This window comes from Hypanus sabinus, chromosome 20 (assembly GCF_030144855.1).
Source record: "Hypanus sabinus isolate sHypSab1 chromosome 20, sHypSab1.hap1, whole genome shotgun sequence".
Classification (NCBI taxonomy): Eukaryota; Metazoa; Chordata; class Chondrichthyes; order Myliobatiformes; family Dasyatidae; genus Hypanus; species Hypanus sabinus.
Window position 1 is genome coordinate 51,209,083 of NC_082725.1, and position 12,605 is coordinate 51,221,687.

Here is a 12,605-nt window from a genome sequence, read left to right on the forward strand (position 1 = left end):
CTATACATACAAGAAATAATTTTTTTAGTTTTTCCTTTTTGAATTAAAGTTTCTATTTCATTAGATTTCGGCAATAACATTGTTTGACCTAATTTTTCTCTTAAATAAGCCCTTAATTGGAAGTAACAAAAAAGAGTGTTGTTTGATACTTTATATTTATTCTTTAATTGATCAAATGACATTAATATACCTCCTTCAAAACAATCTCCTATATATCTAATCCCTTTTTGAAACCAATTATATAAAAGTTGATTATCCATTGTGAAAGGAAAAAGTCTATTTTGAATTAAAGATCTCTTTGCTAATAAAGATTTCTTTGTCTCATCATCAACATTTATGTTATTCCATGTCAATCAAATGTTTTAATATAGGAGATTCTTTCTTTTCCCATATCCATTTAGATTTCCATTTATATATAAAATCTTCTGGTGTATTTTCTCCTGTTTTATCTAGTTCTATTCTAATCCCTGCCGGTCTGTCTTTCTCAAAAAAAGATGCAATAAATCTAAGTGGATTTGCTTTATAATAATTCTTAAAATTTGGAAGTTGTAACCCTCCTAGGTCAAACTTCACTGATACTTTTGATCATACTCAACTGGACTACCAAATTTGTTATCTGCTCAAATACTTGCTTTTGAGGGTACATATAACATTTGCTTTTCAATGCCAACATTTTGTGTTTTGATACGTTTAGCCTCATTAAAAAATCTGCCACTTTATGTTTAACTCTGTGCTCTTATTTTTGTATTATTTACAGGCCAATCATGCAACTTTCAGTTGATAGTATCAGTGGGTGTGTTGACTGAGTTCTTGTGGACTGAATTTCTTCATTCAAGAAATCTGTCTAATTACACTAAAGATGAATGCACAGTCCTGTAAGGTTTGGAAACCACAGATGATGGAAATTTGAAATAAAACCAAAAAATGTTGGGAGACCTCAGCAGGTCAGATAGCATATGGTGAAAGGGAAAAATAGTTAATGTTTCAGGTCAAACACCTATCATTTGAACTCAACTTGTGATGAAATATTGACTGTTCATTTTGCCATGAATGCTCTTCGATCTGTTTTCTAGCATTTTCTTCATAAAAAGACACAAGATGCATTACCTTTATCATTAATTTTGCAAAACATTTAAATTAATCCAATTAAGACAATTCAATTATCAGACTTTGAATCATGTTGTAGCAAGACTTGAATGAATATTCTGTGATATTTTTTGTTATTGTGTCTGACTAAAACTGAGTCACATGAAAGCTGTAACTGGGAAATATAGAAGATTTTATTCATACTGCGAACCTCCAGGAGACAGAGCGAGCCCAGGAGAATCCAAGAGAATCCTACTCTCCTGACATGATGGTTTGTATTTCTTCAAAACAAAGATAGTAATAAATGATTAACTGCAGTTTTAATTGCTATAATCACTTATTAACTTTTAAATTTGGAATATAGTCAGGTAAATTTACAGAATTACAATGCAGCACATCCCAACTAGCAGAACCCCTTTGTATATTTAATACTGGTGTGTGTTCCAAAAGCCAGACACCCAAAATATACCCCTTTTGTTGCAGTGTTGAGGAATGGCTTCACAAATATACAATTAGCCAGATCGTTAAGTGACAAAACAAATCTGTCCTGCACTGTGCCTTTAGTGCGGGATACACCGTTAACAATGTGCTAATAGCAGGAGCATTCACCTGTCATCTTCTATGGACTTTCAATGGAACGGAAAGTACATAGTTTCCGTACAAAGTACGAAAGTACAAAGCTATTGGTTTCAATAGCCACCAAGTATCAGTTGAAAGTTAAATTGTGTACAGGTTTTATTTCTTGATGACAGTTCTCATTCTAGTTAATCCATTATTATGGTATTCATAATTTCACAACCCCACAATGATGCCTAGCACTTTTAAAGATCTACACTTATCAAATATTGATTTAGACAGTACCACGATAATTATTGCGAATTCCTCACTCTCCTTCTCAAGCACTTTTTGCTCATGTTTTCTTAACCCAATCTTGACCTTCTATGACCTTGAAGCTTCAATTTGAGCTTCAATCACTCTTTTCTATTTTCATCAAAACCCATCAACCACATATACTTCCATAGCTTCCCATACTTGCATTCCATTTTTCTATAGCTTTGGTATGATTGACAGCAACATTTTCATCTAAGGGCTCGTCTCGATTTCCTCCTCAGGATTGTGATGCACACCATTTTGTTGGATTAGAGTGCAGAATTGTTATTGTTCTTGTTTAATTTTCCAGTACTTGTTTATAATTTTTATATAATCACCCATATGTGTGTAATTATTCAGTGAACTTTCAGTATTTGTGATATGGCTGGTTATGTATTTTCTAGAAGTTGTATCATGTTGTAGCAACCTGTATCATGTCACTGAACCAGATTATATTTTAGGTTCTACCTTATCATTAGCATGTCTTGTTATCTCTTGAGATTGAGCTGGTTTTTAGTATAAGACACTTATGACTTCTTTGTTCTATTTTTTTCTCTTTTTAAAATTCTTTTTAGTTGTAACACCTAATAAACAGTCGTAATCAGCGAGGGCCTTGCTTCATTCTTAACTTTCAAAGAACCTTTGGAACACAGTATCACCAAATCTAACATTTTATTGAGCTATTTCCAGAACATTTCTGTCATTGGCATCTCCTCTGTACTGTACAATTTCACTGGAAATGTAAATGACCATTGCTGTTTCAATCACTTTGTTCCTTTAGGAACCATGACAAGGCTAAATGCCTCACCTTGTTGCATTGCTTTGGAACTACTCTGATGGCTCCTTATGTGTTCAATATTCAGATGAGTCACAGTTATTTCGAGAATAGAAGACCAAAACCATGGTCTGCAGTCTTGACACAAATTCTGATTCACCCTCCTTCCCTGTCTCAGATCATCTCATTGGTGACCTTGACATTCGTTGTCTTTCACTTGCACCTTCTTTGTCCTGACCACCTATGTTTATTTTTCAGCTATTATCTAAACTCACCTGCTGCTTAACTCCTTCTCCATGTATGACTATTCTAAACACATCTCCTTATTAATTAAACTCATTTAAAGCTAATGGCAATACTCTATCCTGTTGCTTGTTGTGTATTCTATCCTGTTATTCTATTCTATCCTAGTCATCCATAACCTTATTTCCCTTGACTTGATTTGGCCTCCACTTCCCCAACATCTCATATATAATATTATTATCCTTGTGTTTCAGTCCTTTCATGGTTTCATCTTTCTTCTGTGTTCTAAGTTTCCTTTGACTCATCTCTTTCTATTTATAGCCCAAATACCTCCCAAATTCTACATCTTTTCATCTTAAGCTGATGATGGTCCCACTACTACCTCTACCATAAATTCATCATATTATTTTACTTTAGCTCTAAATACAGTTTTTCCCTCCCCATGTACAACCACAAAATGCTCAGAACTGTATTTCTAGTGTCTCATAAGATGCCAGTGAAATAGTGACTTTTATGGTTCCTTGCCATGTTTTAACCTCTTCTTTTCATTCAATTATCAGTGCCTTTCTTTGTCATAGGAAATTGAAACATCTACAACAATTATGTACATAGAAAGAAATATGTGCTTGAGAATTCAGTGTGATTTCACCACATTGTTGCTTGACGAGTACTGGTTTCTTAGACTAAGCTTGAGTTCCCCTGTGTAAGAAAAGTGGGAAATGGCAGAATATAAATCAAAATTTTTACTAATTTTGAAGCTTTTAATAAGTGGCTGTATTAATGGATATGGCTCCAAGGCATAAATTGAATTGTTCTGTATATCAAATATAAGCCATGAACAAGGTGGCAAACTGCCTAATTTTGATCCTATGACTTTTCTTTACTCTTGTAGCTTTAGATCAAATATGCATTGTATTGAGAATCATTGAGTCCTCATAATGAATGTCAGAACCTGAACTTAAATCAACGGATTACCTTTGCACTACCATTTAAATTGATCAAAGTTGTGCAGCTATTCGGAGGAGTGTTGTAATGATTAAAAATCATTTTAGACATTCTTGGCTATTTTACATTGTGAGGGATAGAAAGTTGTATCAATGCAAGCAATATAGAGATAAATGTGAAATTATTATTATACATTTAATAATCAATAATCAAGGTTCAATGTGTTTAGGATTTTCCTGGCTCCATGGTCAACCTTATGAGAAGAGACCTTCTATAAAGTCTCATGGTACACCATGATAAAATCATTTGTGATGCCTACAAATATGGAAGTGGGATATTTATGAACTATATGAACAAGGCCAATTAAAGCTTAAAGTAAAAGGAAAACATCTGATATTGGAAATCTTTAAATAAGTGCAAAAATGCTGGAGATGCTGGACTGGTCAAGCAGACTCTGAAGGTGATCATGTTTCATTTCTATGATCCTTCAAGCAAACTCAAGGTCCTCAATCTGAAATATTGATTCTGTTTCTCCTTCCAAAATGCTACCTGACCAGCTGAATCTTCACAGCTCACTGCTTTTGAACTTCTCACACTATCAAAGGAGAGAAACTATTCTTGGGGAAGGAGTATGGTGCATCAGATCAGAAGGCTGTATCCATTCTTGGTAGGCAGACCATTTACCATGGTATCGAATGCTGAGCATCCAAATCCACTGCATCCTCATTATCAGATGTTATGCAAATGTCTTGCTACAGACATAATGAGAACAGTATTTGTCATGTTAACAGTAAAGAACTGATGCTTCACTGAACATTTCTCTCTTTGAGATATAGCAGAGATTCTGTAGTTTATTGGAGAAGTCAGCAAGGAATTTGATAATCAACTTAGAATAATTTGAAAATCAATGCTGATTTTATACATAGTCTTTAAAATAGGTGTATTTAAAATTTGGAGAGATGGAGACTAGGGAGAACAAAAGTACAGATGATGTAGATTCTCAGAGTACTCACATGACTCAAAAGGCAAGGTCATGTTCTATGAAAGTACCAATGACATAGGTAGGAAGAGCGACTAGGTTCTGCAAAGTGAGTTCAGAAAGTTAGGAGCTAATTTAAAGGACATGGACCTTAGCAAGATATTTGACAAGGTTCCGTATGGGAGGTTGGTCAAGAAGGTTCGGTCACTTGACATTCAAGATTCGGTAGTAAATTGGATTAGATAATGGCTTTGAGAGAGAAGTCAGAGACTGGTAATAGATGGTTGCCTCTCTGACTGGAGTAGTGGAGTGCCACAGGGATCGGTGCTGGGTCCCTTGGTGTTTGTCATCTATATCAATGATCTGGATTATAATGTGGTTAACTAGATCAGCAAATTTGTGGATGACACCAAGATGGGGGGGGGGGGGGGGTGTCGTAGACAGTGAGGAAGGCTATCATGGCTTGCATTGGGATCTGGACCAGCTGGAAAAATGGGCTGAACAATGGCAGATGGAACTTAATGCAGACCAGTGTGAGATGTTGTACTTCAACGGGACTACATCTATATTCAATAGGTCTTACACAGTGAACAGTAGGACACTGAGGAGTACGGTAAAACAATGGAAATACAGGTCCATAATACATTGAAAGTGGTGTAACAGGTTGATAGAGTTGTAAAGAAAGATTTTGGCACAATGACCTTCATAAATCAATGTACTGCATACAGGAGATGGGATGTTATGTTGAAGATGCTTAAGACATTGGTGAGGCCTAATTTGGAGCATTGTGTACCATTTTGGTCACCTGCCTACAGGAAAGTGTAAGTAAGGTTGAAAGAGTACAGGGAAAATTTACAGGTATGTTGCTGGGATTGGAGGACATGGATTATAAGGAAAGATTGAAATCTTTAGAACTTTATTCTTTGGAACGTAGAAGATTGAGAGGGGATTTGATAAAGGTATACAAAAATATGAGGGATATTGATAGGATAAATGCAAGCAGGTTTTTTCCACTGAGTTTGGGTGAGACTACAACTAAGTTTAAGGGGAACATGAGGGGAAACTTCTTCACTCAAGAGGGTTGTGAGAGTTTGGAAATTTGGGACAAGCAGCCAGCACAATTGTGCATCAGAACTCAATTTCAATGTTTAAAAGAAATTTAGATAGGTACCTGGATGGTTGGGATATGAAGCGCTCTGGTCACAGTGCCAGATCGATGGGAGTAGGTATTTGAAATGGCACAACATGGACTAGATGGGTTGAAGGTCCTGTTTCTGCGCTGTACTTTTCTTCGACTTTCAGAACCATCTAATAGATGGATTACAGTTTTTAAAGAATGTGTTGGAACCATGAGGGACAGAATGTTGAAAATCTTAAAACAAAACAATGCTTGAAATTCCCAACAGGTTGGGCAGTGTCTGTGGAGAGTAAAAGTGAGTTCAGGCTGAGGAATATACATCATAACTGGCTACGTGAAATGATTGCACGTAGTATTGAATCCAAAGGAAACAACATGCCTAGAGGGAGGGGGATGAGGAGCAATTCTCCGAGTCTTAGTTGGAACAGTGGAGGAAGCAATTGACAGAAAGGTCAGAATGGGAATGCAGTTGATAAGTGATAGATGATTGGAACTTGGGAGTTGCCCTAGCTGACCTACAGGGTGTTTCACCAAACCATCACACAATCTGTGTTTGGTTTCTCCAGTGTAGAGGGGACTGCATCACTTATTTGGTTCTCTGGATTGTGGAAGAGATTGTTTTAAAGTGCTGCTTCTCCTTTGATTGGTAAAATATTTAAAGAAAAGGGACGTCTTGGCCACTGAAATAATGAGTCTGGTTATGAAGAATGTTTAACCACAAGGGACATGTGTGCAAAAGGATTTTCAGCATCTGCAGTTTTAGCTTTATTTTGAATTATTGTTTGTTTTTTTGGCCCGTCTTTGCAATGTAAATTTGCTCCTTGCGTGTTTTATTGACAAAACGATTCCAGGAGGATGTCACAGCTACTATTCACGGTCACGATGCCGCTCTGTCTGCTGATAGAGGCTAAATGTCATATGTCTTGAGGAATCGGTGCCCTTGTGAGGACGTCTGGGAATGGGAAGGGCTGCCGATGGAGAACCCGGCTGCAGCGTTCACCGAGCCGATGGCCTTGCGCACCGCCCGCAGCCTGGTACAGGATATCAGGATCAATGTGCTGGAGTGCAAAGTCTGTTTCGAGCACTACGGCGATAACACGGCATGCCGACCCTGTGTGCTGCCGTGCGGGCATGTCGTGTGCCGCCACTGCGCCCGGACTCTGACCCGGGCCGGAGAGCTGCAGTGCCCGTTCTGCCGGCGCTGTGGGCCGTCGTCGCTGGCCGCCGACTGCCTGCCGCTGCTGCAGCTCGCGGAGATGCTGGGCCCGGAGCAGGGCGGCGGCCCCGGTTTGCCCTCGCAGCTCCGACTGATAACGGTGTACGGAGGCTGGGGCCAGCTGCTCAATCCCAGGGCGCTGGCCGTGTGCCCCGAACTGCTGGCAGTGGCCGATGACAGTTCCCGGCCGGTGCGGCTTTGGGAACGCGGCGAGCGCTGGCTGGAGTCCGACGTCGAGGCCACGGGGCTGGTGTACCCGCTGGGCGTGGCGCTGGCCGGCGGCGGGCAACTGCTGGTGGTGACGGACGGCGGCGACTCGTCTCTTAAGGTGTTCGTTTTGGGTCAAAGCCGGAAACCTGCCGTAGTCCAGGACAACTTCGGTCTCCCGTGGGGTGTGGCTGCGGGTCTGAGCATCATCCAGGTGGTACTGACAGACGCCGGGCGAGGCTCTTTACTACTGCTGAACCTGCGGCTGCCCGGCGGTGCCCTACTGGGTACCGAGAGCGTGTGCGAGGGGCTGCGCTGCCCCCGGGAAGTGGCCGTGTGCCCGCGGCAAGGCTGCATCCATGTGGTGGAGCACCTCTTGCCGCCCGGCTCCTCCGCCGCTGTCCGCCTCAAAACCTTCAACAGTCGCCACCAACTGATCCGCCAGCTGGACAGCACCGGCGTGAGCCCGGTCGCCCGCATCCCCGCCGGACTCTCCGCCATCGCCGTGGATGCCGATGGCAACGTGCTGGTTGCCGACGGGCTGGACGGTACGGTGGGTCGTGTAGGTGTCCCTGGGACCCGCCAGTACAGCATCCTTGTGGACCATGGTCTGATCCGCCCAGTAGGGCTGGCATGCACTGCTGACGGCGAGCTAATGGTGCTAGACGGTGGAGACAACACGTGGAAGGTGTATGCTGATCTCTCCATGCCTCCCGCCAGAGAGCTATCCTGACGATACCTTTGTAATAGTTGTTTTATTTATTATTACCATGTGTATAATTTCCTTTGTGAAATATCATTCAAGGAAAGAAATTAATTGTGCTCTGGTGCATATGACAATAATCTGATTCTGCAGCCCCGTTTTACTTAACCAAACTATGTTGCTGCAAGACTTTTATGAACTGGAACCCTTGAGTTCATTTGAATTGTTGTGCATCTTTCTGTGAAGCCACACACAAAATTGAAGATATGATAACATTTGGCATGATATCTAAAACTTTGACAAACTTCTATTGATGTGTGGTAGAGAGCATATTGACTGGCTGCATCACAGTCTGGTATGGAAACACCAATTCCCTTGAACAGAGAAGCCTATAGAAGGTAGTGGATATGGTCTTGTCCATCACAGGTAAAGCTCTCCCCAAAATTGAGCACATCGACACAGAGCACCATCACAGGGAAGCAGCATCCGTCATCAGGGACCCCCACCACCCAGGACGTGCTCTCTCCCTGCTGCTGCTATCAGGTAGAAGGTACAGGAGCCTCAGAACTCACACCACCAGGTTCAGAACCCATTATTACTCCTCAACCATCAGGCTCTTGAACCAAAAGGGATAACTTCACTTGCCCATCACTGAAATGTTCCCACAACTTGTGGACTGAATTTCAAGGACTCTTCTCATGTTTTCAACATGTATTGCTTATTTATTATTTATTTTTCTTTTGTATTTGTAAAGTTCATTACGTTTAACACATTAGTTGCTTGTCTGTCCTGTTGGGTGTGGTCTTTCATTGATTCTATTACAGTTCTTAGACTTACTGAGTATGCCCGCAAGAAAATGAACCTCGGGGGTTGTATGGTGTGTCATATAGTGTATGTCCTTTGGTAATGGAATCTCGTTTTTGACTAGAGATGTAAGCATTTTTTGTGCGTTACAAATCTACCCATTTAAAGAAGTAAAATAAGCTTTGGTGTGAATCTAGCAACAAATGTCTGTGTTGGCATGGGTGAGAAACATTGGAGCATTGTTACAATCTTATCAGGATAAAGTCAGCTAATTGTCTACTGTGCACGTGGTATTCCTAAGGAACAGTTAATTAGAATTACCTATTTGCTTTGTTACTACTTGGACAATCTTGTACTTACTCCACGGTAGCACAAACAAAAATGCTGGAGGAACTCGGCAGGTTAGACAGCATCTGTAGAAAGGAGTAAGGGGTTGACATTTTGGCAGAGACCCTTCATTGGGACTCGAAAGGGAGGGGAAAAAGTCAGAATAAGAAGGTGGGTGGGGAATGCGGAAGGAGTACAAGTAAGAAGGTGATAAACGAAGCCAGGTGAGGTGGAAAGTAATTGGTGGGGGACTGGGGGGAATGATGTGAAAAGCTGGCAGGTGATAGGTGTAGAAAGTAAAGGGCTGAAAGAGGAATCTGATAGGAGGGGGGAGAAGGAGAGGCTCAGAGGGAGGAGTAAAGGTAAAAGGGGAGCCAGAACAGGGAACAGAAGTTACAGAAATCAATGTACGTGGTGTCAGGTTGGAGGCAACCCAGAGAGAATATAAAGTGTTTCTGTCTGCAACAACACAGGATATCCCAGTGGCCAACCATTTTAATTCCAATCCCCTATCCTGTTCCAACATTTTAGTCAATGGCCTCCTCTACTGCCACAATGAGGCCACTCTCAGGTTGGAGGAAAACACGCATCATCTTCTGACTGCGTTGTCTCCAGCTGTGATCCTCTTTGGGTAGCCTTCTTCCTTTCCAGTCCTGATGAAAGGTCTCAACTTTATCCATTTCTATAGATGCTGCCTGACTTGCTGAGTTCAAGCATTTTGTATCTGTTGTTCTAGATTTCCAGCATCTGTAGAATCTCTTGTCTCTATGTTGTACCTGCTCCGTTTCCTTTCACTTCCTTCAGTTTGTGTTTGACAGATTCATCATAATGCAAACTTGTTAAGACAATTTAATAAATTCTCAGCTATAAACATTGCTGTACAGCTAAACAAGCCAATTTATCCAAATCAAGATTCTAGAACTTGCAACAGTATGATTAAGAAGATGTCTGTTTTGGTGTTCATGTAGAGAATCATGAGGGCATAGAGAACACTTTAAAAGGTGTCTTAAGATGTTAACCAGGCAGACAGTGAGCCAGTCTTATTTGAACGAGTGTTTCGGACAATGCAGCATTCCACGTATGTCAACCCAGGTCATACACTTGATTCACATGGGAATACTGAAGCGACAGTGTTCTAATCTAAGACAACCTGCCACAGATGTAAGCAGTCTTTGAGTACCTTGCCGTTGACATCACAGAATTTGGCAAAGCTTGGTTCAGTGTCTTCAGAAATTTGACCTCGGACATCATCACAATTGAGTCCCGAGTAGTAACTGAATACCAAACATTGCTCCATGCTTCAGTGGCGTAATATTTATTTAGCTTTTATTGTGTCATGCTGGACAATTGTAAAGCTGAACAGTGAATTTGGGCCAAACTCTTGGCTAGGTGTCCATAAACCTATACTTAATATTCTCATTGGTTGGGTTATCATCATTTCCTCCACACCTGGTAATATCCACCCAGAGAACAGTTTTATGGACCGATGCACTACATTGACTACCCAAAGTCAATCTCAAAAGTAAAACACTGCATATTCTGGAAATCTAGAGAAAGACAATCCTAGAAATTCTTGTCAGATCAAGAATGTACAGAGAAGGAGTTTTAACTTGTCAGGTTGATCACATATGAATTGAGAAAAGTTAGAAATATATGTTTTTTCAGTTGCAGAGGAAAGGATAGGGATGGAGAGAGAATAAATGACTGTGGTTAAGTAGACAAAATGTTTGGCATGGATTTGGCCTGTACCTTTGCTCTTTGACTCTATTGAGAATTGGAGAAACAATCACATAAAAATAGGGGTTAAATGTGTTTTAAGATATGAATAAGAAAGGAGAAATCTCAAATATCAGAAGAGAGAAGCAGTTTTTTTTAACAAAAAAAGGAAAACCCTGGGAATTGCAAATAGGAAATAGGACTGATGGATTATCTGAAATAGTTGAATTTGAAACTGGGTTCTGAATGTGCCAGTTCAGAAAATGAAGTCTTGCTTGCCTTGAGTTTCATTGAAATAATGTAGACAACTACAGGCAGAAAGGTCAACTGAGAGTAGAGTGGAAAATTATAATACACAGACCATAAAAAGGGGCTGATTGGTAGAGTAGTGGTTAGCACAACGCTTCACTGTACCAGCGACCTGGGTTCACTGCCCGCTGCTGCCTGTACATTGTCCCTGTGACCGTGTGGGTTTTCTCCGGTTTCCTCCCACAGTCCAAAGTTTAATTCATCATCTTAAATTGATTAAACAGATTAAATCAGGGAATTGCTGGCTGGCGTGGCTCGAAGGGCCTATTTCAATAAATCAATCAATAGATTCTGTTGTTCAGATTCAGGGGAGTCTTCTGAAGCTTGGGAGGGCTGGATGCAACTTACAATAGCCAGCAGATGGTGTAGCTATGGCTAATTTATATAAACATTCTCATTTATAACATTCCTGAAATTAGCAGAGCAGCTAAATATTTCAGGCATTTTCTTTGACGGCAAGCCAGAGTTAAATGAGGCAAACAATGAGTAAGAGTTTTTGTTTATTTAGATAGATGAATTTGCAGAGATACAGATACAATATAGAGGATCCTTTAAACTTGCCTTTGGTCACATTGATTTGGGAATATTCAGAGATTCCTGTAATGAATTATAGTGTTTAGCCATTGTTACTGTGATAGTCATCTTCATTGAAAGGGAAATTTGGCAAAAATGTCCATTTCCTTGTTATTCGTGTTCTTGTTTGAGGAAATTGGAATTCCAGGCATGTGTGTTGGATTTTCATTTGGCTTAAAAAAATGCCTGGCTATTCAGTGGAGTACTCAGGGTGGATTTAAACACAGCACTTGGTGAGGATGAAGATTTAAACTTTGATCCCTACTCTTGAAAATGCTAATTCGGAGACAAGAGTTAGATTATAAGCATTCATACAATCTAGGGTTGTCTTCCTGAAATTTGGATTAGGTTATAAATTATTGAAATTTTCATAATATTAAGGGGTGTTAATATTAATATTAAGCAATTTCTGTTGGTTGGGAAATCTGCATCAAGTGCAAAGCCAAAAATTGAACTTGGACTTTACAAGAGTGAAGTAAATGTGAGGCTGGAGACTTAGATTAACCAAAGATATTAAAGAATATGGAGTTTGATCACAGGCCATCAATTATGTCTTCAAATGAAGAAGGGTTTTGAGGTGTGGAAAGATCTAATCCTTTGTGCTGTATTCAATGACTATAGGTACATAGTACAGACATTATAAAGTTTTAAAAGGTAAAAAGTTTTAGTACTGTCAATATTCCTGTCATGATCCATCAAGATGAAATCAAACTT

The 12,605-nt window shown here is 40.2% G+C and overlaps 2 protein-coding genes across 2 annotated transcripts in view; one reads left to right on the forward strand and one right to left on the reverse strand.

Moving 5' to 3' along the window:
• Nucleotides 1–12,605, reverse strand: part of LOC132378526 (uncharacterized) — a 377,364-nt gene that overhangs the window by 18,137 nt on the left and 346,622 nt on the right. The gene's annotated exons all lie outside the window — the stretch shown is intronic.
• LOC132378692 (E3 ubiquitin-protein ligase NHLRC1-like) lies at nucleotides 6,781–11,874 on the forward strand. Its single transcript, XM_059945798.1, has one exon. It carries the CDS (start codon nucleotides 6,948–6,950, stop codon nucleotides 8,190–8,192), a length of 1,245 nt encoding a protein of 414 aa, XP_059801781.1. The 5' UTR covers nucleotides 6,781–6,947; the 3' UTR covers nucleotides 8,193–11,874.

Coding starts and splice junctions, on each gene's coding strand:
- LOC132378692 (XM_059945798.1), top strand. CDS start 6,948: ATGTCATATGTCTTGAGGAATCGGTGCCCTTGTGAGGACGTCTGGGAA.